Source organism: Pleurodeles waltl, chromosome 9 (genome assembly GCF_031143425.1).
Source record: "Pleurodeles waltl isolate 20211129_DDA chromosome 9, aPleWal1.hap1.20221129, whole genome shotgun sequence".
NCBI classification, from domain to species: domain Eukaryota; kingdom Metazoa; phylum Chordata; class Amphibia; order Caudata; family Salamandridae; genus Pleurodeles; species Pleurodeles waltl.
The window spans coordinates 1,150,849,000-1,150,874,606 of record NC_090448.1 but is presented as its reverse complement, the minus strand read 5'-3'; the positions used below and the strand labels follow the sequence as shown (position 1 = coordinate 1,150,874,606).

General features: G+C 46.0%; 1 protein-coding gene across 9 annotated transcripts in view; it reads left to right on the top strand.

Moving 5' to 3' along the window:
- Positions 1-25,607, top strand: part of RYR3 (ryanodine receptor 3) — a 1,450,647-nt gene that overhangs the window by 1,293,646 nt on the left and 131,394 nt on the right. For all 9 annotated transcript variants that reach the window (XM_069208992.1, XM_069208994.1, XM_069208991.1 and 6 more), the window contains 3 exons: positions 12,925-13,011; positions 13,847-14,050; positions 16,302-16,432. In XM_069208992.1, the coding sequence (XP_069065093.1) occupies positions 12,925-13,011; positions 13,847-14,050; positions 16,302-16,432 (422 nt within the window). The remainder of the gene's footprint in view (positions 1-12,924; positions 13,012-13,846; positions 14,051-16,301; positions 16,433-25,607) is intronic.

Genomic DNA, 25,607 nt, shown 5'->3' with positions numbered 1-25,607 from the left:
AAACACTACGAGAAACCGCACTGGAAACTTTCATTGCACAGAAAAGCTACAGGATGGACATCAGAATTCAAACCTCTCTCACATCAGTGAATTACTGTGAGCATCAGCGCAAGCTTCCCTAGAAAAACAGGTTTAGCATGGACAGCAGGTGAGCAAGCTTCTCTCACATTAAACATGAAAAATATGAGCAGCAGCTGTAGAGGTCTCCCTCATGAAACAGATACAGCACAGGAAACATGAGTACTGCAAACATCCCTCACAAGAGCGACGCACCATGGGAAACTAAAAGCAGTGACAGCTACCGTCACTTGAGAGGTACTGTAGGGGCAGCAGCTGTGCAAACGCCTCTCACCCAAACAGGTAGAAGACCACAGCAGGTGAGCAAGCTTCTCTCACATTAAACATGAAAAATATGAGCAGCAGCTGTAGAGGTCTCCCTCATGAAACAGATACAGCACAGGAAACATGAGTACTGCAAACATCCCTCACTAGAGCGATGCACCATGGGAAACTAAAAGCAGCCACTTGAGAGGTACTGTAGGGGCAGCAGCTGTGCAAACGCCTCTCACCCAAACAGGTAGAAGACCACAGCAGCAGAGCAAGCCTATGGGGCAAAACACGTTATGGAATATGAAGGGATTGATGCACACGTGGCAACATGTCACATGTGACATCTTCAGTCCTGGCATTTTATCCAAAAGCACTGTGCAAACAAGGATTTCTGATCCTATGTTTAACATTTAAACACAAAACTACAAGTTCCAAAATGCACAGTGATCTTGGATAAAAAGCTTGAACCCGCTGGAGGTTTCGCATACGATGGGAGGAGAGTGTGGGTGTGAGTGAAAACGTATACACTGCTATGTAAAATGTGCCAGGCACGAATCATAAAATGTGATAAAATATACAACCTCAGTGTGCCATCAGGTGCAATGGGTTATGCATTTAAGAAGCATTTTTTTAATCTTGTAGCTTTCAGAGTTATTATGTACAGGTTTTAGAGATACCTGCAGGATCAAAGATGCTTTTTAAAGATCATTTCTTTATATTTTTTACGAATGGTTCCGATTCATATTATGGTACATACCTCGGTTCCATTTCACTATGCGCTTTTTGGTATCTGTATGTTATTTTCTTGTCCATTCAGGCCATTTAAATGAACAATAACAAGCTTAGCTTGGAGAGTTCATAGTGATCTGAGCAAAGAGGTAAGTCACAGAACTCTGCACAATGGAAAATGAAAAGTGGATGGGTCATTGGCGCTGTGTCTCACTTTCTGAGTCCGAGGCAGATCACAGGGCTGGTTTTCGCATTAGTGGTGTCCAGTATGGCAATCTTTGTTGGCACCCTACCCCACTGCCCATGACCTCCTTCTCCATGGATTCCCTCATTAACTCCCACCATCCGTGCACCTCATCTCTCCATTACCCCAATGGGTGGTGTCAGAGCACGCTTTGTTGCACACACACACATAGTACAGAGAGACAATGAATCGTACAAATGTGTCATTTCAACGTTAGGAAATGCTACGTAACATGGTGAGCTGCAAGGTGTAGGAATCATAGCATCCATACTGACCGGCATTATATGTTAAGAGCGCTTTCCCTAGAAAAACACAAGATCAGAATTTAAAATGGAACAGTGATTAGGGTGGCTATATCAATAAGAATTTTTTACTACTGAAATTATCCCTTTTTAGCAACTTTAGAATAACAAAAGTTTGAGAAAAGTAAGGTTATAAACGTATGCCTTGCAGTTTGCATACAGCGCTTTGATAATGGTTCGCAGCTCACTGTACTTATAGGATGAAGATTGTACTTTTTACAAACTGCGAGTACAAGACCATTCGCTGTGACAAAAGCAGTGGCCTCCTGAGCCATCACCATCAAGTACAAATCTGTAATCTGCTCCTTGCACATTTGCAGCAGGTTTATTAACCATCTGTACTACTTTATAAGTCAAAACCATGACTAGCCAAAAACAGCGCTCTCCAGCAAGTACCTTACTCACCAGAGTTATCTTATAGTTATTATTGTGCCTTGGAAAATTCGGGGCACACAAAGATCTCTGAAGGCTGCTTTCATCTGCGTGTCTGACCTGTCTTAAAGAGGGCGCTGCAAACTGCTTTCCACTTTCCTCTCCAGTGGTCCCTGAGGTCCTGTATGTGCAAATTAGAAGCGAGGGTGAAAAGAGTGAAATATTGCTTCAACCCTCCAAGAGTCCCTCGCTTTCAAATGTGAGGGACTCGTTGTGAATTCTTTTTTTCCTTTCACCTCTGACACTAATGATAGGCCTCTGAACGGCCCCTGTAGCTTTCTTATAGCTGCATTGTTTTAAATTATATAGATTGTTGACAGCTGGGCTGCTGGGCCTGTAGGCGCAGCCCTCCCCCCCCCCCCCCCCCACACATCACCGCTGGGACCGCAGGGGCATCCGTTACACCCCTGAAACAAGGATAAGTGTTTCCGATGAGCTGGTTTGACATCTCTTTGTAACTTTTCCATCATTTCTTCTGGTTCCAAGGGTCCTCGGCAAGGAAGGAGTCGTGCAAATGATCTGATTGCTCCTGGGTGGTTGAGACAGTACTGGTACACCAAACCTCTAGGTCTCTGGACCGCTCCCCCTGTAACAATGAAAAGACCACCCGGTTATCCTCCACAGGCAAGGGGAAAACTCTCTGAACCTCACGGCCTGGTTTGGTCACCTGTTCTTTCCAGAAGACTGCCTTGATGCATAGATGCAAGCATGCACACCATCCATTTCCCTGACATATAACCCTAAAAAAAAAATCAAACTCCACTGACCGTCCAACGCCATCAAATACTGCAATACTTATTGCATCTAAGCAAACCTGGCCCCAAGTAGGTTTCCTTCAAAGTCCATCTGGTAACAATCTTCTAATAGTCATTTTTGTGGACAACCTTTTTCTCTTGAAGGATTATCGTGCAGTTTATGAAAGCGAGATGGCCACCAGTTTCTTGAACCTAAACGTTCTTTTCAGACACGTCTTGTCACCACTATTTGAACCTACTCACAAGTTAGAATTTAAGTTCTTGTCCTGGACAATACTGCTCATGCTTCTTTCACAAAGAGTGAGTGAGCTGCATGCGCTGCCTGTCAAGAAACCCTTTTGTTCAGGTAGCAAAGAACAATATGGTCCAAATCCAAAGTTCATGCCCAAAGAATCTTCGGCCTTCCATGTCAGTGGTTCTTTGTTGCTTTTGTCAGAATCATACTTCGAATGCAGAAACGTCTTTGCACCTTTTGGTTGTGCACAGATTTCTAAAATTGTACCTTGACAAAACTAATGAGAAACTTACCACATGTTTTGTTTTTTTCAACCTGAAATGGGTCGTCCTCTGAACAAATAAGACCTGCCAAATTTGCTTCAAACCTCCCTCATTTTCTGCAGCAATAACCCAAATAGACCTCTGAGAGGAAGATAAAAGGCAAACTCAGGAAAATGTGTCGGCTTGATGGCAGCCTAATATGCTGGATGTGTGCTGGGCTACAACCTAAAAGAGTCCCATTTACCAAGCACTGCTGCCTTGATAAGGATGCAGGAGCAGATTCTTTGTTGGCACATGCAATTCTGCCAACCTTTTTGATAGGGCGAGCCTGCCTGCTTCTTGTTTCTCCCCAAACAGATCTTAACAGACTTTATACCCCCCACGGGGGGCTGTTGAGGTTGATCATCCCCACTCTGCCCCGGGGGGGGGGGGAGGGGGGGGGGTGTTGGCAGAAGGCCCACTAGACACCAGGGGAAACAATATAGAATCTAAATATAGGGGTGGGGCTACCCACCATGGGCATGGCCATGCCCCATCCCAAAAAGGACGCAACTGTCTTTCTGCACCACGGCAGGCAGTTGGTGGTGATCACCCCCAATCTGCACCCCCTAGAGATGGGGGGGCAGAAAGTCCTCTAGACACCAGGGGATATGTGTAACAAAATAGGGGTGTGGGCTGTCCACCATGGGCATAGCCATGCCCCCACCCCAACAATGACTCATCAGTCTTCCTGCCCCCCCTCACTACTCCCCCCAGAGAGTGATTGGGAGTGATTACCCCCGGGGGGCAGAAAGCCCACTAGACACCAGTACATATTATAAAAAATAAACATAGGGGTGGAGGCTGCCCTCCATGGGCATGGCCATGCCCTCGCCCCCCAAAAAATGTGGTGACTGTCTTTCTGTTCCCCCCCCCGATGTCCACCACTAGACACCAGAAACATGGGTTTTCCCCGCCTTGTGGCCCAATAGACTTTCTACCTCACCTGGGGAATGGATAGGGATATCCAACACCCATTCTTACCACCAGGAGGCAAAAGACCCATTAAACACGAGGCATTTCATAACAGAGCTAAAACAAACAAAAGGGGTTGCAGCCTACCCTGGCATCGAGCCATACCCCAGCCCCAGAAGGGGCAATAGTTTCTATCTGCCCCACTGGAGGCAGGTAGGAGGCTAGTCTGAACTGGGGGTGTTGCCCCAGATATGCCCACAGGTGGTTAGAAAGTCCAACTGACACCAGGGAACTTGCCTATGGGTCAAACCAGTTTTATGCCTCAAGGGGACAACAAAAAAAGTGGGGAAAATGTGTTCTTTTAGTCAAAGTTTGAGGTTTGAACGGAATTCTGGGTAAAAAAGCCTGGTGAGAGACACGCAAGTCATCCTACCCTGGAGTCCCCCAAGTGTCTAGTTTTCGAAAATGTGCACATTTGCTAGGTTTCCCTAGGTGCTGGATGAGCAAGGGCCCAAAATCCACAGCTACCCTCTTTGCAAAAAAAGTTTCCATTTTGAGTGGGAAAATGTGATGTATCCATGTTGCGGTTTAGGTTGTTTTGTATAGATGACACACGGCCTATTCACACAAGTGAGGTGCCATTTTTATCAGGAGACTTGGGGGAATGCAGAGTGAAAGGAAGTCTGTGGCTCCCTGCAGATTCCAGAACTTTCCATCAAAGAAATGTGGCCTACCCTTACAAGTGAGGTACCATTTTTAGCGGTTGACATGTGGAAGTATAGAATAGTTGAATATTTGTTATTATCAACTAGATTTTGCTGCATTTGTGCCTTCCAAATGTAAGTCAATGTGTAAGAAAGAAGATATTTCGAAAAATGCTGTCTAAATCATATGCATAGTACAGGTACCCACAAATTCAGAGATGCACAAATAACAAGTGGTTCTAAACTCCATATCTTTCGCCCATTTCAAATATACATACATTTCCTTCATACTAACTTTTCACTCTGCATATTTCACCATATGAATTGGTCTATACTCAATACACAATGAACAAGCATTTGCGACGAAATGGGTTTTGCATTTGCTCGAGTTAGAGCTTTTAGCGTTATAAATTCCTAACTGGACTTTTCTTGCCACATAAATTGAAAATTAAAAGTAAAACAGTTGACATAAGCGAACCAATTCAAAGCACCACAGCCACCATGAGCATAAGTGAGAAGAAGAGAGACAAAAGGAAAAAGAAGTTCGATCGCAGTCAAATGTATTGGCAAAACTGCAATTATCCATGTAACAGGGTCGATGGCCAAGGCGGTAACAAAACTGCTCCAAGGATGGACAAACGTAAAGCATTTACCAATGATGAAGGAATTTTAAAAGGCAAGCACATGAACAAATGATAGTGATGGGCGTGAAGTGGGTGTGTTTAAAAGCCCACAGATAGATTACAGTACATCAGAGCACTTGCGTGCTCAACCTAAAAACCATTGCACGGTGCAGCTCAGCTGTTGTCTATGGGAACCTTGGGTTCTTAGAAAACCTACATACCTTATGTGTCCCTGCAACCAGAAGGCTCTGGCAGACGTAATGGTATATTGCTTTTTTTTAAATCGACCATTATGACAAAATGTTACAGATGAAAGTGTCACAAGGGGCTGTTTTGTTTCTACTCATTTTCAATATTTCAACAGTTTCTTTGGCAAAACATTGAGGGATCTACACATATGGCCCCTTGCTGAATACGCAATGTTAACTACTTCTCAAAAATTAGTAGTTTTCTTGGCTCACCCATGGGTTACCCACTGGTTTCCCCCAAAAACTGGTAGTAGGTTGAGAGCACGAGACTAGGAAAAACCTTTGGGCTTATTGTTGTGTATTTTCTGTAAAATCATGGGTAGTATATCTTTAGAAGTGTTAAACAACAGCATCTCAGTTTCCGAATGATTAATCTTGTATCCTCCTAATTCTTCATGCTTAGCAAAGAGCTTTATTTATGATATAGGACTTGGTTTTAAGGAACAAAATATCGTCAGCATAGAGTTTTAGTTTAGACATATTATCTAATGGGGGTATTGTATTTATATTTGTACATCTGGCGATCGCATAAGGTTCTACAAAAAAAGGCAAATGAGGAATGGGAACATCCCTATCTTTTTCCTCATTTAACGTTTACTGATTCACGATATATTGATTTAAGAATGATCCTAGCTTATGCTCCCTTGTATAAATTGTGTGTTTACCTCATCAGATGGAATGGAAATCCAGATTTGCTAAGAATGCAAAATAAACATTCCCAGCTCACAAGGACAAATGGTTTTTCAGCAGTATTATCATGGATACTGCTGGTATAATCAGCACTTATATGGCCTCCATCAAGTAACTTGTTTTGGATATGAGTTTCCTGCCTTTTATAAAAACCATTTTGGTCAACATTAACCATAAGACAATTTATTCTATTGCACACTCATTTTCCTGTTATCTTATAGTTCCTGTTCAAGAGTGTTATAGGGAGGTAGAATTAGGATCTTTGGAGTTTTTACTGGGCTTTAAACAATTCACTATGTAACTTGTGTCAATAGAGTCGGGGTCCCAGTGCCCTGCCTAATCTAGAGCAAGATCTTTTGCATGACAGATGCTTCCACATAGGGGTGCATAGAGTTGTTCAATCAATTGGGCCTCTCAGTCAATGTGCCCAACTCCCATCTGCATCCCATAACATCCATCCAGCTTCTTGGCACCATCTTGGGCACCAAGGCAGGCAAAGCTTTCTCATCAGAAGAAAGAATTCAGTGCCTAGTACCTCCTTCAACAAAACACAGAAAATGATATGAACATCTCTGCACGTATTCAAATTCCTTCAGGGCATCCTGCCCACTTGCATACTGTTGGTAGTGCAGGACCTTACGTACATCTTTCAGCAGCTATCCCTCGTTCTGTGACTACTAAGCAAAGCCAAGAGAGATGCCTATAGGCTAAAACCAAGCCATATGGAAATACTTCTGCGTCTGGAGAGATGCCTATAGGCTAAAACCAAGCCGTATGGAAATACTGCGTCTGGTGTAAATGAGAGAGGTTGACATTCTATCATTGCTCAACCTCAACAGATTTTATATTACCTGCTGCAGCGGGCCCTGTCAGGCCGGAACTATGCTTCCATCGGAGTCCCCTCAGCAGCTAAATCTATGTTTAGGCATCCTACTAATTCTTATAAGGGCTGTTCGGAGCATTCCTGCCTGTCGGTACAGCCTCTGGCTCCCCTATGGGAATTAAATACTGTAATTGGCCAACTAATGAAAGAACCTTTCAAACCAGTGCACAAAGCAGACATGAAGGCCCATATTTATACTTTTATACTTTTTGCGCCGCATTTGCGTAATTTTTTGACGCAATAGCAGCGCAGACTTGCAAAGTACAATTGTATTTTGCAATTTTACTCCGTTTTGCGTCAAAAAGCGGCGCAAATGCAGCACTAAAAAAGTATAAATATGGGCCTAAATGTGTTTAATTTAAGACAATGTTACACATCTGCTAGGATAGTAAGCAAGATTCAGGCTTTCCCTATTAGGACTCCTTTTCTTTGTTTCTGCAAGCACAGCGCGTCTTGTGCACCAATCCAAAATGTATGCCCGAGGTGTCTACGGACTTTCACCCAAGGGAACCAGCTTAGCTCAGGGTCAGATGCATTGACGAGTGGCTGAAGAGCGCGGTACTCCTCAGATGTGTGCAGATGTTCAACGTTTTACATTCACTGCACCTACTTTGGCTAACCACTGAAATGCCTTCCATTCTAGAAACGGAGGATAGCGAAGTGGATTGCGATGGCAATTGCCTTTTGTCAAAAAAAGCTGGTAGTCTTAAGATCTGTAGTGTTGGCCAATTCCACAAGTGGAGCAGCGGCCACAGCAGCGCACCGTGCTGGTGGTCCGCTCGAATACAGGCTCCAGGAGGGAACAAGCAGCACGACAAGCAGTCTTATGCCATTTCCTTATTAAAGTTAGCCTCTTCCTACCTTTATGTGTACCACTTTGTTTAAATTGATCCATGAATTCCTGTTGAAATGTGTAATGAAAGGGACAATGATTTCTATTCTAATTCACACAAGTAATTATTTGAAAGATCCAGTGCTGGAGAAGAAACAAGTTACTTTCTTGTAACTATAGTTCTCCGGTGTGGTATTAGTATCTTTAACAGATTCTCATGTGGCCCTTCCTCTTACCCATTCAGAGGCAATATTTAATGGTACCCTTTCTCACAGTGCTATAGGACACTGAACTAAGATGGCCTCTTGGGGAACTGAAAGCAAGGGAGCTCCCACCTCATTGGCTAAAGTTACGAGAGATGATTGGGCTACTAAAGTGGGTATCTGTTCTGTTTTCTCTGGGGATTTCTTGATACTGCTATTGAAATATCACCGTCTGGACTTACTAGCTCGACAAAAGACCGTGCTTAATTTGAGCCGGTGGTTGCTGGTGGGGCCCACTGGCATTCAGTTTTGGTGACTGGCACTTTCCTGCCCTCATTAAACATTGGCTGCGAGCAAGAGAAGGAAAAACACACAAAGGGTAAAGAAGGAAGAAGGGAAAGATGAAGAATCCATCTTAAAGAGAGAAAGCAAGAACTGCGTCAGTGAGATAAAGGGGCATTGAGGTATAACAGAGGATGGAGGATCCATAATGTTGGTTCAAGACTGTACAGCCTTGGTATTGTCCACGCTGATGTTTAAAGCAGCACTCTCAGATTTCTGAGCAAAGCTTTGAGCACCGGCACTAATTCTATTACAAATTAAGCATTGGCAATAGGAAATGATTCAAGCATGTGTATCCGTCAACAATACCAGCACTGGAGAACTGTAGTTATGGGTGACTTCTCTCTCACAAGTCTTGTCCCTCGAATTTATCAGCAGTGGGTAGAGGTTACTGAAGGACCGGCTCCTCCTAAATATAGTGAGAATGAGTAACTACTGCAGAATGTGATACAGACACAGGTAATGAGTTCACCTCAGAATACGTCTGGCCTGGAGGGGAGTGCGCTGTAATGAGGTCCCTGACTATTCACTGATTGAAGGTGGCTGATAAAAATGTGCGTCGGTAAGTAATCTCAGCTCATGGCCTTGAAAACATGGCAGGGGCCGCGTCTTTCGAAAGGTAACCCAGGGGCAAGGGACATCTTCCGCTCTGCCTGGCAGTACCACCAGCCACTCTCAAAGTGCATGCTCTGCAGCCTCTGCTCTCCAACCCGGGCACGTCTGCTTTCCATACGAGTCGCTCGTCGGTGCTCCTGGTCCTTTGATGAGAATCTCAGACTTGGCAGGTCACTCCCTCAGCTCTAACGTGGCATGTGCTTGTAAGACTCCCCTTCCAGGATCTCAGAGAGGTGCACCTCTGCAGATATGCACCGAGTTAAGTCAACACACTAGTAGCACAGTTACTCAGGGCAGGTCTGCAGCTAGACACAGAACAGCACATGTGGTTCTGAAGTGTTAGTACTAAAGTGAAGGACAAAGGAAGGGAGAGTAGTAATGGATGGAAAGAAGAAAGGCTCGAAAGGATGGAGGGGAGGTAAAGGACTGAAGGGTGTCTTGAATAAAAGGAGGAATTAAGGGAATGAGAAATGAGGGTCAAATGAAAGAGAGAGGGAACAGAAGGGAATAAAGGTGGGAGGCCAGAGAGAAAGGTGCAGTGTATGAAGGAAGAGTGAATGGAATGATGGAGGGATACAAGAATAAGAAGCATTGTCAGAGCCAGTAGGTCTCGCCTTTGGCACCTAATAAATTTGCCAGTGACTTTTGCTGATTCAGTGCAGCATCGGCAAATAGCATTCTTTCCAATGCTGCGCAGCAAGGCCAACAGACACAAGCATTTGCAATGCAATGGGTCTCACGTTTGGTCGACTTAGAGCTATTTGCGTTGTAAATCCCTAACTGGACTTTTCTTGCCACATAAACTGAAATTGAAAAGTAAAATAGTCGTATGTTAGCTGATTCAAAGCACCACCATGAGCATGAGCGCGAAGGAGCAACACAAAAGGAAAAAGAAGTTCGCTCGCAGTCAGACATATCCGCAAAAGTGCAATTATCCATGTAACAGGGTCGATGGCCAAGGCACTTAGAAAACTGCCCCAAGGAGGGACAAGCGTACAGCATTTACCAATGTCATCAAAGGATTTTTGAAAGGCAAACTAGTGAAATGTGATGGGCGTGAGGTGGGCCTGTTATTTTGAAAGTGTCCAAGGGCGCAATTTTTCTTTCATTGAGTAGAACGAAAGTGTTTTTTTTGTTGTTGAGAGATGCAAGTAAGCGTCCTCCAGTAGAAAAAAAAAAACCACAAGGAGAGGACCTATTAACAGGATCAAAAGTCAATTGGAGGATGAGATTATTAAACAATTACTCTAAAACAGAATACGATGACTGACTGGTGCTACCTATAGTAAACCGCCAGTCCTGATGATGACCCCGGACAGATTAATCTACATACATGAAGTCGAAACGTCGACATTTTTATATTGTGGATTTTTTGTGAGAGACTAAAAAGTGACTTCTGGAGTAATAGGAGACCGCCTACGGAAGATCGCAGAAAACATTTGTGATTAACCATATGTTGTATATATTGTACAGAGCACATTTGCACAAACAACTTTTACTTTATTCACTTGCACTGTGCCGTCACTATCGGAGCACCGTAATGATTTAATTCAAAGTATAAGAATGACTGTTTTTAACTAAAGAAATATGCATTTATTATATAGTAAAAAATAAATTGTTGACAAAATGTGCACATGTTTGAAGATTTTTTAAAACTTGTGTCCCAGGAAGACAAGGGTCTTACTTCCCTTTATAGGACCATTGTTTATCTGCTTATTTAACTTCCTGGGTGCTAGGGTTACGGGGTGTGCCTCATTTTCTTTAAATAGTTGTTTTTTTTAAGAGCAGACTGGCTGCCAGCAATTAGCATCCCGACTGCCAGAAAAATAGTATATTTAAACAAAAAAAGCACAATGGAGACGGGAGAGGCAATGGAGGCGCAGGATATGGGAACTGGGAAAAATAAAACAAGCGTAAAATCGTGATGGGGGGGAGGGAAAAAGCAGCACACGAGAGAGAGCAACACAGAGCGGGGGAGAAGCGCACGTGTGAAAGAGCAACACAGTGAATGAGGGGAGACGCAGATGAGCGAGAAAGCAATGTGTCTCGTGGGGCAGTGGTGCAGGAGCAGTTTTCAGAGTGGAGGGCGCTGCCATCAATGTAATATCAGTGAAGTCATCGGGGTTGTGAAAATGTAAGTGTTACATTAAATGTAGCTAATGAGCCACACCCATCCAGCTGAAGAACGGTGGCCGTATAGTGTGTGTCCAGTGGTGCATCTTGGAGCCCCTTTCCTAAATAAGTAAATCAGGCGTGGTATGATAGGGTACTGCCTTGTATGTAGAGCACATTTTCCACCGAACTGGCCTCTAGAAGTGCCCACTAACCTTGCATCCGTCATGCAGCTTTACTCCTAAACCTATGAAGCACAGACGGAATAAAATACTTAAACTGGAGTTCTGCGCGTAGTTATCATTACCCAAGTAAAATGTCCTGGTTTGTTTTGATTTTATTTAAAGTCTTTCTTAGCATCTCAGCCTCAGAAATCCAAAAAAACTATTTGCCTCATTTGAGTGTTTCTTCCGACTGCTATATTTTGACTTGTTTGTAAAGATAATTTATTGTAAGATAGTCACTTGGTTCACTTTACAAGTGAGGTCAAACACAGACCCGAGCGCTCGATGCATTGTGCACTGGGCCATCAGGCCTGGCTAAATACATCTATGGCTGCTTTCTAATATACATCCAAGTCCATATTCTCAGATACATCCAGAATCACATTCTTGGATACAACCAAGCCCACATTCTCAGACACATTCATAGATCTTCCATGTCCACCTTCCCAGGTGTCTGAAGACACATGTTCTCATATATATCCAGATTCATATGCTCACATATAAATAAGCATGTCCACATTAGGATACATCCCTGGTCAGATTCTTATGGGCATCCATCCTTGTCCACATTCTGTGGTCTATATAGCTGGCTCCAGGGGCGACGCCTCCATAATGGCGGAGTAGCATTCCCCCCCCCCCCCCAGCAGCAACCGCAAATCCTTTCACAAGAAAGGGATAATAAACTGTGTTTATTATCCCTTCTTTGTGAATGGGGGGGCGTTGGGGGTGACGAGCAGAGGAGAGGGGAGTGCACTGCGCACTCCCCTCAGAGCGCATGTGTGTTTGGCCGGCCGTCTTGGGCCAGCCAAACACACATGCACACAGGGCTTGGCTGGAGAGAGCCTGCACGGGCTCCCAGTCTGTCTGGGAGTGCCGGGCGCTCCCAGCCAATCCTGACGCTGCTCTGAGCCTGTGCCTCTGTACAGCCGCAGAGCAGAGGAGCGGCGCGGGAGTGGAGGTAAGTTTTGTTAAATTTTATTTTATGTTATTAATTTCCATCTGTCCCATCTGCCCCCACTCCACCGCCCACCCCCCATCCTCCCCACCCCAGGAATTTCCGTGTGCTGGTATCTGTCAGCTTCATTCTATGTGCTTGTTGCACTATTTAGTGACCCCAGCTAGTCTCTCATTGTTGTCAGCTACCCTTAGCTTTGTTTCACTGTCGCACCGGTTTCACAAGTCTGTGTATTTTTTTTTATTTCAGAATTACTTGGCTAGAAATTTCTACAATCTGCGTTTTCTTGCGCTCTTTGTCGCATTTGCCATCAACTTTATTCTGCTGTTCTACAAGGTATGTTCCGTCTTGCATCTTCTTGCTTATGTTTACTATGTAATATGACATTTATTCATGGCAAAGACGAGATTACTGCAGTAATGAGGCAAAGAAGTCGAAAGCATCTTTACTGGTATCTATTTCTCCCAAAATGCCTGTTAGCAGTGCTGCTACCAAAGTGATAAAATATTTAGGGATCAAGGTGATGTAATATTTCATGTTTTTTTAACCTTCTCTCCTAATTTTATTTTAATTTGCCAGCATTCCAGTCTTACAAGAGAGATAACCTTAGGACTGATAATCAGTTTAAAACCCTTAAAATGAGAATCATAAACAACAACTATCTAATTCCTTCCTTTGGGTCAGTCTTTCAACAGTCCAAGGTCATTCAGTAACAGCCAGGTAAACCCTGTTTTCACTTCTTGAACAAAGGCTGGCAATATCTAATCTTAACACTCATTGTTCAAGAAAATGTAGAAAATAACATGTAATTAAAATATAGTTGATTATTTGATGACTACTAGGATATTCAAATCGTCCATGAAATGTTGTTTGATTATAACAAGGATAGTATGTGAGTGCATAATTCATAAAATACACAGTTTAATTAGTTTTGACGTATAACGCAAATATAAATTACAGACAACTCAAATGCTCCTGCCTAAACCTATACACACTATTTTCTATAAAGCTTCATTCGGAAGCATCGCAATTAGCAACTATTGAAATACTTTCCATATTGTCTCCTTTCCATGGTGTTCCTTAGAATGTCCCACCTCAACAGGTGGAAATACTTACATTTCCGGTGAAAGGATCGTCTTATCACATCTGTAAATGAATTTCTTGTGTCCAGGTGACCGAAGAGCCATTTGATGATGAACCCGATGACGATTCTGACTTGTGGAACACCTTTGAGGATGAGGAGGACGAGGATGAAGGGGTGGTATATTTCGTCTTGCAAGAAACTACTGGTTACATGGCGCCAACGCTTCGGATTCTGGCGGTTATCCACACCATCATCTCATGCCTGTGTGTCATTGGGTATTACTGCCTGAAGGTAGAGTACCTCTTGAAATATGTGCATATGTACCACTCTGATAGCATGAACAGGCTACCTGTCGACCTAAATAAAGACTTTAGGGGTGTGTGCCTGTACCAAATGAATTCAAAGGGTGCAAGAGAAAATCTAGAGTAACCTCTGCGTTGCAGTATAGTAGGCCTTTCCGTTACACCCAGTACACCCAGTAACGAGCTTCCCCAGCATGAAAGTGTTTTCAGGATGGAGTTCTGTGGCTCAAGTGTTTCGGGGGAAGATGCGTGTGGTAGAAGCGGGTTCAGAGCACCGATTTCTAAACTGGAGAAATCAAAAGAGGTTTTCAGCACCAGTTTATCCCAGTATCTTCACACTTGCAAGTACGTCCTACATTGCATCAAATAGTTAACTGTACCCCATCTCTCACATTATTTCAAGGCTTCCTTGCTCCCAGCAAATTCTAACCGTTCTACCTAGCAGACGGGCAGCATCCCATGCTTGGTCACAAGTACTTTGACACTTAAAACTGGCCTTCGTAGGATCCTAAAATAAATTGTGACTGTATGTCCTATGCTTTTGAGGCCATTTGGTCCACAGGTTCCGCACACGTGTACGCCTGACTTGTTGAAAGTGTAAGTTCTGTGGCTGGATTGCGCGAGAAGGAGCAAGGGTGATGGCGCTCACACTGGAGACGCATAGTGAGAGCTGTGTGCAAAGGCAAACATCTCCCAACAAATACAGAGCCGAAATAACAGAATCGGGGTAAAGGACGGTTAGGGCGACGCAAGAGCTGAAGAAGAGATTCTAGGCGAGAACCTGAGGGGCACTGCTAGCACAGTGCATTGACATCCGGGCATTACTTGCTATGGCATTACCAGGTTAACACCCATCCCTTCTCTGGCGCACAGCCTGTCCCAAGAGATGGTGCTGTGAAGGATGCGATGACCAACGTAACATGCATGTAGCCTTCTCCAACGCATCCTGCCGGTTTACATTGCGAAGTTCATCAAGGTACCACAAACACACTACTGTCCATGTTCACAATGACAGGGTACCGCAGACATCAAGCTTTCCAGATCGCCCTGCCTGACCACACCAGCTGACCTTTTGGACTACATTGACATTTTCCCATTTGTCTTAAACATTCATCTTTTCAAGGTGCCATCCATGCGTACAGCACACTGTGATGCGTACGGTGAATAGTGACATCTTATAGTGCCACGTATGTTCTCTTCCCAGAGGTCCTTCCTTATGCGTATTGTCGTGCTGGCATACAAAGGCCCATTTCTTGGGCTGCAATTCAATTTCATGATGTCAGCCTATCCTAAAGTCTGGCATTTTAGGGTTAGAAGAAGATGGATATTTTCCAGTGTGCCATACCCTTTTCCATATGCTGGAAGTTTTCCTAGGTTGCATCTTCTGGGTACCATAAAAGGTAACATTATAAGGTGCCATGCACATTGATGTTCCCAGTATTATCTGACAGCTCTCACTCCATCACAGCTGATTGGGAATTGCCCAGGGGGCAGGCAGACCATACTAAGCCTTTCTAAAACCATGGATATATATATCGCGATAGGGTTGGAGGGGTGTGTTTAGCTATGCTTGTTGATATTACATAAAACTAATAAAAATATATTTTAAAAAAGCCTATCTAAAACCAATCTGTTTCGGAGCCCTCTCAGGGCTAGTATCCCTCTGGTCGCTCACCCCTGCCCTTGTGACATCTACCCCCGCTCCCAGTTAAATCCAACTCTTGCTCATTCCCTCAGATAAGGCCCAGGGATGAAATGTGTTGCACTGGTAGCAATGTAGGCCACTGGGAGTGCTTCTTCCAAGCATTACTCCTTGTTGGAATCTTCTAGGCGAGATGTGGCTCCCGCCAGTAAGTTTCCGCACAGCCCTGGTCCCGCACATGCAGTTTCCCAGTTCCCAGGATCCACAGCTCTGAAATCCCATTCCCAGCAGCTGTGGATAAGGACAGGACCGCAGGAAATGGGTGTGGGCGTTGATGGTGCTTCGGGTCGCATGACCCAGAGGGATCCACAATCTTTAAGAGCCAGAAAACGTTTAAAAAAAATTTCTCCTGGAACTGCTTGTCCATAAAAGCAGTTTCCAACCTTTTGTGAATGATGGAAAGAAAGCCCTTAACGTACCACGATCACCCGGAAGTTATTTAGTTCCTATTTCAGAATACAACACACCTTCTAATTTTTGGCTCTACATGCTGTGCTCTACCATAACACATCCTCATTAGGCACTGCTTATTTTCCAGGTTCCTCTTGTTGTGTTCAAACGGGAGAAGGAAATAGCGCGCAATGTTGAGTTTGACGGCCTGTACATCACCGAGCAGCCTTCGGAGGATGACATCAAAGGGCAGTGGGATCGACTTGTCATCAACACCCCGTAAGTCATCGATTGTCGTTTAAAGTACAAAACCAGTCACCAGTCGGCCTTGTGCAAAGGGTTAATGGGATTCCCCTGTAGAAAGGTCCTAAATCCTGTTTATTTTGTGGAATTTTCTTCCGTGATGTAACTCACGTTTTATTTATAATTGGTGAGAATAGAATTTTCACGGCGTTGCCATAGTTACCAGGCAAACTGGCACTCAAAGACCGTAGGGAAATATTTTGGACTTGTCACATCTGTTTCTATTTTGTTTTGACTCAACAATTTGTGAAAAGGGGAAAAGGGGATTTAAAGGGTAAGGAAACCCGGGATATGAGAGGCTGGGCTTTGTTTTCCTGCAAAAGATATGAGTGAAACAAGTCCTCTGTAATGTCTGCACTTGCTCTGAAATGTCCTGTAGGAAAGACTTTTCAAATGTGTCATCCTCATGTCCACTTGGACCAAAGAATTCATTTCTGCAGTGAGGACAATTGAACCATAGAAGTAACAGTCAGGTGCAGAGTTACTTGCAGGAAAGACTGCAGTTGATTTGCTGTGACTGTGGTGCTGAGGAGGAGTGGCCCTTGAGTACCACCCTGTGACAGGATGAGGTAGCACTTAAACTTGAATGCTCCCTGTGCATTGGCTGATGTAGACTGCACTGCTTGTGAACTATGACGGCTGCATGAACCCTTGATGCTGGCTTGTGGGTAGTACCATGATGCTGTACCCCAGTGGGCTTTAATCTCCATTACAGCAGGTTTAGCACCTGGATTTGGGGTCTGGATGCACATTGATGGTAGGCTGGGAAGCTGCAGGTGCCATTTTTTTGGCTGGATGATGGTAGTTTTTCGTCATTTTTGTGGTGCCTATATGCCCACTGGCGCTGTCCCTGATTGTGCTTTTTTGCTCACTGGGGTTGGCTTGTTTGGCCTTTGTTATGCCCCTGATACTGGCTGTTGGATGGTGCTTGGAAACTATACCCCCTGATGCTGGCTCAAATGCCTTTTGACGCAGGTTTTGATCCTGGATGTGGTGCCTCGATGTCCATGATTCTAGCATGGCTGCTTCATGGTTTGGGTTTTTCCTGGATGTTGCTTGATCATAACAGCTGGAGGATGGCTCAGCTCTTTAGCCCGAGTTTGTACCGGATGTCTCATAATGCTAACTTTGCGTGTGACTATGGCAGGTGAACACTGCACCTGGCTGTAGCCCCTGGATGCGCCTCGATGTTGCTTCCTGGGGGGGACCTTTGTGTGCAGGGTACCAGCATTACTTGCTATGTTGGATTGTGTGTGCAGACTGTCGTGGTGCAAGTAGAATTTGCCCAATAAACACACAAGCTTCTTCCATCACTTCTCAGATGCATCTCCTCTCTGTGGTGTGACTGGCTGGCAAATGGTTCACATGCTTCTCACTTGATGGTGGCTTGGGAGTGTGAGTGGGTGTATGAGGTGCAGGTGTCACTTTACCTGTTAGGGGCGGCCATGTTGCTCCCATCATCACTTTTCCAGTGCCTGCTTGTTCCATTCTCCTTGGTGGCATCTTCCTTTGGAATGGTGGGCTGTTGGCTAATTTGGCTGCCACTTACTTCACTTCAGATCTTTTACTTCACTGCTTTCTTCCACTCACATCCAGACACAGTAATACTTTTTGCAGAACCTATTACAAAGCATGCAGTGATTGTGTGTCAGTCAATGTGTAGAAAGCCAGGTTAGAGGAGTTAACTTGGAAATAATTGTAGAAATATTAGAATGGGACTCCAGTAGGAATGCTCTCAACGTGGAGTATCACAGAGGAAATGATTCCCTTTACTTTTGTCCAACGGGAGTAGTATCAGTTCTGAAAGAAACCTATTTTGCTTTCTCTTAAACACTACTTAGGCACGCTTTGGCAATGCCAATAGGTCTGACCTTAAAACAATGTTGTATAGTAATGTGAGACATTACAAGTAGATAGCATAGTGATGGATATTTAACTGTACAATAACATTGGTGTAGGTTAAAAGGTCAGGTGACAGTTGCAGTCTCAAGCCAGAACTGAAACTTCATGTAGGTTAATGACTGCCCTCCTCCCATCTGTGTTGCTGCCAAAGAAAAACACCATCAATTATCTAGTTCTCTAAGACACTTTGAGAGCTGTGAAGTTCAAGAGCAAGCAGCTGGATATATGAACACAATTATGGCAGCTGTGTGGTGGGCAAGCACTTGTTTGTGCAAGCACGTACCTTCTGCTCAATTGAAACATGGACTCCTTGCTCCCAACATGTGGGTGGTGCCAAACCCCTCTCCTGGTGATTCTCACATAACTGTCAATAGCTGAGTTGTTAAGCCAGAAACAACCATACTTTGTGAACTAGAAGATGGTTTAAGATTTGGGATTCCAACTCTTCTTCCAAATCATGAAGCTATGAGTTGAGACGACAGAGAGCGAGAGGGAGAGACCCTGACTGTCCTCCTGCAGCAGCCATAAGCAGAATTAGGCAGACAGTATTTCATGGCTAAGAGAGGTGTTCACCACTGGCAGCAGCAGAAAGCCAACCAAGCCTCGCTCACCTTCTGCGACCACTAGGGTGAGCGTTTCTTTGAATGCCGCCGTTAGTCGATGAGGCCCTGGGTCTGCATTTAGGTTGAGAACCTGTTTTCAGTGACTACAAGCTACACCAATATTGTACAGTTCCAAACCTAAATTCAGGGCCGCAAAATGTGTTTTTAAGAGTCTGCCTATAGAGCTGCTAAAGTCTGTGGTTTCCAAACGCCAAGACTGTCTAGTCTTTATGTCACCTCATGCATCTTTCTTGCCCCACCCCAAACCTCCTGTCTGTTTATCTCACTCTTGCTCGTTCTTCATCCACCCAATTCCCGCTCTTTCTCACTATTTTCCTATTTGCTCTTGCTCCTTTGTCCGGTTTCTGTCTTTCTGTGTCTTGCCCTGGGTCAAAATCTGATACTTAGAAATAGGTCCTGGTTCCAAAAATGACCAGCCCAAATTAAGCACTGGGCTTTCCACTTCCCTTTACACCAAACTGATGTAGATAGCTTCTAAATAAAAAGCTTGTGTTAGGAGCGTGAATACAACATTTTGTATGGTCAGTATTAAAATCAGTGCGGGGGGAGGGGGGGAGCCTCTTCCCTCTATGATTAGCCCTGGTTTTGAGGTGCTGAAATTCTCTCAACCAGTCAGGATGCATAGAATACCTTTACTAACCACCAGTGTTTGCACTCCGAGTCCAATACAAGTGGGAAACAGGGTCAATAACCAGACAGGCCGCTAGCCTGTTCACCTGACTCTCTAGGGCGAGAATAGCGAAACGTGCTAATAACCTTATTGTCGACTGATTGTCAGTATGCGCTCACCACTTATGCTTCAGTCCATAAAGGCAGTCTGGGCAATTAATAGCAGTGAGCTCCCTCCGCACAGTGACTTAACCACTGTTATATTTATTTGTGATTTTTAGCAAGGTGGAAACCTTGCCCACTTTGGATTGACCCAGTCTTTCTTTGGCCCCACCATGCATCGTCACGTCTATTTCCCACTACACTAGTTAACCAGCTAATGAAACACCGAGGTGCTAAGTTCTCTTACCTCGATGCAAAACCCTGAGCTCCTGCTGCTCCTTGTCCGTCTTCTGTTTCTGGAACTTTCGCAGCGATTGCAGAATGTAAAGGGAGTCTGGCTGATTGATTTGGACTCAGAGGCTGTTATTGCGTCATCCATGTGAAGAAGTTAGAAGGCAGCTCTATGCACACAGAGTTGTACTTTGCCAGTGTTCCACTGGGGTTTCTAGAAGTGATGTGGCAGGGTATATATATGTCTGTACTGCTGTCAGTCGGATTACCCACCAGCAGCTTCAAGTGACCCAGCCGATGTCTTGCTTTAAGTACACAGAATGACAACTCCCTCTTCTGCACCCAGTTGTTTAGCCATTCTGTATTTACTAGATGGGTTCTCCAGAGAGCCAGGGTCAGGCTGCCTTTAGCAGAAAGCTCCAACCATACAATAAAAAGACTGCTTGTAAAGCATGAAAGAGCATTCATTTCAGTAGAAGTGCGCATGTGCAATGCCGCAGACATCTGTAGGAACACGTGGCCAGGACGTTTCTCTTAAGCGTACCTCTCTTTACACATGCACACCACTGTGTAGTTATGGTTCAGCCACGCTTTCTACTGAAAAAGCATTTTTAGGTCGAGCATCAATCAGTCAATCAGTCAGTGCTCGTAAAGCGCAACTACTCACCCGTTAGGGTCTCAAGGCACTTAGGGGGGGCCTGTTTGAAGAGTAGAGTATACCAGTGAGGTGGTTCTTAAGAAAGCCATGTCTTCAGTTCCTTTGTGAAGCTGAGGAGGGAGGTGGTTTGTCTGATGTGGCGAGGAAGGGCGTTCCAGGCAGTAGCTGCGAGGTAGGAACAGGAGCGTCCTCCTGTTCTGGGTTTTCCTGATGCGGGGTACTTCTGCAAGAGAGAGAGCTGGGCTGAGCGTAGGGTCCTGTGGGGTACGTGGAGGTTGAGTCCCTGGTTCAGGTAGGCTGGTCCGGTGTTGTGGAGGGCTTTGTGTGCATGAGTGAGGATCTTGAAGGTGATTCTTTTTTCTATGGGAAGCCAGTGCAGTGTACGCAGGTGTTTCGAGATGTGGCAGTGTCAAGGTAGGTCGAGGACTAGTCTGGTGTCAGCGTTCTGGATGTTTTGGAGTTTGCGGGTGAGTTTCTTGTTGATTCCGGCAGTGCAGTCGCTTGGCGACCTATGGCGTGCAACAAAAAATAAATACATTGCAAAAGCAGCTTTTGGCCCGCCAACTGCTTGCCGTTAGTTGGCATCATTATCACGTTTCTTTGCTCCCTTCTAATTTGGCAGCAAGTCCGATGCAACGGTTCCGTTTGTTTCCGTGGTGTACAGACTGATTTATTTTAATTAGCGTCCATAGGCGGCTCATGCTGTGATTGAGACACTATTTTTTTCCTTCATTTTTATATAGCACGAGCTCGACCCTACTGAAAGGTATTGGAGCGCTTTACATGAGCACCAGTTTAGCCTGTGTCTATTTAGCAGCTAAATGTTGACTAGCACAGGTCAGAGAACTCTAGTGATTTCAGTTTTCAGGCGACATTGACTGATGCCAGGTACAATCACTTTAAGCAACAATGGGCTTTTTTTGACCAACAAGTAATATTTTTGACCAAGTGCTTGTTCAATTTTGATTGTGTTCAAGCAGCTCTAGCTGGCTGAGTATATAAACCATGTGCAGTTTCTGTCCCTACAGCAAAACGACCCAGGTTACATCTAGGCCAACAGCAGTCGGTATTTGCAATTGTTTTATCTGAACGAAATCTACTTAAAAAATGTAGTGAGTTAAAAAGCTAAAGCGCTATTCTTATTGTTTTTCGGATACTAGGCACCACATAACGCCTTTACAAAACACTGACATATACATTAACAACAATTTAACTTGACTGACTAACATAAAGCAACTAAATAATCAGTCTGTGCACATCTCTAGTTTCTAAGGTACTTCTCTCGTATCTCCTACAAGATACAAATTGTGGTTGACTTGGTGTGTTCACAGAGAATTCATTTTAAAAAATCCCTTCCCCAGTGGCGGCCGCAGTGCAAAAAAAGGTGGTGAGGCAGTGCAGGGGGAAGAGGCGGGGGGACAGGAGGGTGGTTGGGAATAATAATAAATACATTAAAAAAAAAAAACACTTACCTGCCGGCCACCGCCTCAGTGCTATTCTGCACCTCGTCTCTCGACTCCTGGTAGTCCAGATCAAGGCTCCCAGTCCCCAGCGCCAATCAACATGCTGCTCTGATGCTGGTAATACTGTTTACAAGCTTGAGAGCAGCACTGTGATTGTTCTACGCGGTCTGGTTTGATGCTCAGGCAGGCCCTGGGAGCTTTGCTTTGTCTCCACCCAGCTGTGTATCACAGCTCTGGTGGAGAGATCCAAGTGCGCATGTCGGTTTGTCTGTCCTAAGATGGCCGGCCAAACCGCCATGCGCACTTGCAGCAGTGCCCACCACTCCTTCCCCTGCTACAGCGGCTGTTATCACGATGACCCTGCCCTTAACTCGACTCAGCAGGAAAAATAAAATGATGATAACCTGTGTTATTAACATTTTATTTTTTGTTTTCACTGCTGAGAGAGCAGTGGGGTGACGCACCTCCATCTTAACAGAGGAGACGCAGCTGCGCTTCTCAAAGGCACCCGAGTCATGATGACCATAGCGCTACTTGCATCCAAGTTCAGTGTGCTTTGTAAGTGGCCACTGACGTCTATGCCCATCTCATGCCCCCAGCTTCTTCGTTTGCAGTGTACAGTTCCAATTGCTGCCTCTGTATATGCAGTACTGGTACTGCTGGTCTGTGAGGGGCATCTGCTGCTGTCAGTGGCTCATCTGCAAAGAACTGCATGTAAAAGGGCAGGAGCGACCTGCTCAGCCACAAACCAAAACTAAGACCGAACCTCGATACATGCACAGCCTCAAAGAGCCTCCGCCTAGAACTTCCAGGTGGTGTTAGCTTTCTAACCGCAGGCATATTACTTATAGTACTTTAAAATCACACTTTCTATACTTGTGTTATGATTCAGGTACTATTTCTTGCACTGATGCTGCCCTGTGAGAGCCACCTGTGGACGGAAGGTTGAATCTTTCTTTCTGAGATTCAAACTCACACCGTGCCTGAAGCTGCGTACTCCAGTGACAGGAATCGGCTCACTGAGCCCTCCTGCTGCGTGTGGTGATTAGCTCACTGAGCCCTCCTGAGCTCAATGAGCCCTCCTGCGGCGTGTGGTGATTATATCACTAAGCCCTTCTCCTGTATGTGGTGATTTACTTACTGAGCCCTCCTGCTGCGTGTGGTGATTAGCTCACTGAGCCCTCCTGCGGCGTGTGGTGATTAGCTCACTGAGCCCTCCTGAGCTCACTGAGCCCTCCTGCGGCATGTGGTGATTAGCTCACTGAGCCCTTCTGCTGCGTGTGGTGATTAGCTCAATGAGCCCTCCTGAGCTCACTGAGCCCTCCTGCGGCATGTGGTGATTAGCTCAGTGAGCCCTCCTGCTGCGTGTGGTGATTAGCTCAGTGAGCCCTCCTGAGCTCACTGAGCCATCCTGCTGCATGTGGTGATTTGCTCACTGAGCCCTCCTGCTGCATGTGCTCCTGCTGCATGTGGTGATTAGCTCACTGAGCCCTCCTGCGGCGTGTGGTGATTAGCTCACTGAGCCCTCCTGCTGCGTGTGGTGATTAGCTCACTGAGCCCTCCTGCTGCGTGCGGTGATTAGCTTACTGAGCCCTCCTGAGCTCACTGAGCCCTCCTGCTGCGAGTGGTGATTAGCTCACTGAGCCCTCCTGCTGCGTGTGGTGATTAGCTCACTGAGCCCTCCTGCTGCGTGCGGTGATTAGCTTACTGAGCCCTCCTGCTGCGAGTGGTGATTAGCTCACTGAGCCCTCCTGCTGCGTGTGGTGATTAGCTCACTGAGCCCTCCTGCTGCGACTGGTGGTTAGTTGAGCCCTCCTGCTGTGAGTGGTGATTAGCTCACTGAGCCCTCCTGCTGCATGTGCTCCTGCTGCATGTGGTGATTAGCTCACTGAGCCTTCCTGCGGCGTGTGGTGATTAGCTCACTGAGCCCTCCTGCTGCGTGTGGTGATTAGCTCACTGAGCCCTCCTGCTGCGTGCGGTGATTAGCTTACTGAGCCCTCCTGAGCTCACTGAGCCCTCCTGCTGCGAGTGGTGATTAGCTCACTGAGCCCTCCTGCTGCGTGTGGTGATTAGCTCACTGAGCCATCCTGCGGCATGTGGTGATTAGCTCACTGAGCCCTCCTGCTGCGTGTGGTGATTAGCTCACTGAGCCCTCCTGCTGCGTGTGGTGATTAGCTCACTGAGCCCTCCTGCTGCGACTGGTGGTTAGTTGAGCCCTCCTGCTGTGAGTGGTGATTAGCTCACTGAGCCCTCCCGAGCTCACTGAGCCGTCCTGCTGCGAGTGGTGATTTGCTCACTGAGCCCTCCGGCTGCGTGCGGTGATTAGCTCACTGAGCCCTCCTGCTGCGTGTGGTGATTAGCTCACTGAGCCATCCTGCGGCATGTGGTGATTAACTGACTGAGCCCTCCTGCTGCGTGTGGTGATTAGCTCACTGAGCCCTCCTGCTGCGTGTGGTGATTAGCTCACTGAGCCCTCCTGCTGCGACTGGTGGTTAGTTGAGCCCTCCTGCTGTGAGTGGTGATTAGCTCACTGAGCCCTCCCGAGCTCACTGAGCCGTCCTGCTGCGAGTGGTGATTTGCTCACTGAGCCCTCCGGCTGCGTGCGGTGATTAGCTCACTTAGCCCTCCCAGCTCACTGAGCCCTCCTGCTGCGAGTGGTGATTAGCTTACTGAGCCATCCTGCTGCATGTGGTGATTAGCTCACTGAGCCCTCCAGCTGCGAGTCGTGATTAGCTCAGTGAGCCCTCCTGAGCTCACTGAGCCATCCTGCTGCTTGTGCTCCTGCTGCATGTGGTGATTAGCTCACTGAGTCCTCCTGCGGCGTGTGGTGATTAGCTCACTGAGCCCTCCTGCGGCATGTGGTGATTAGCTCACTGAGCCCTCCTGCTGCGTGTGGTGATTAGCTCAATGAGCCCTCCTGAGCTCACTGAGCCCTCCTGCGGCATGTGGTGATTAGCTCAGTGAGCCCTCCTGCTGCGTGTGGTGATTAGCTCAGTGAGCCCTCCTGAGCTCAATGAGCCATCCTGCTGCATGTGGTGATTTGCTCACTGAGCCCTCCTGCTGCATGTGCTCCTGCTGCATGTGGTGATTAGCTCACTGAGCCCTCCTGCGGCGTGTGGTGATTAGCTCATTGAGCCTTCCTGCTGCGTGCGGTGATTAGCTTACTGAGCCCTCCTGCTGTGAGTGGTGATTAGCTCACTGAGCCCTCCTGCTGCGTGTGGTGATTAGCTCACTGAGCCATCCTGCGGCATGTGGTGATTAGCTCACTGAGCCCTCCTGCTGCATGTGGTGATCAGCTCAGTGAGCCCTCCTGAGCTCACTGAGCCATCCTGCTGCGTGTGGTGATTAGCTCACTGAGCCCTCCTGCGGCGTGTGGTGATTAGCTCACTGACCCCTCCAGCTGCGTGTGGTGATTAGCTCACTGTCCATCCTGCGGCATTTGGTGATTAGCTCACTGAGCCCTCCTACTGCGTGTGGTGATTAGCTCACTGAGCCCTCCTGAA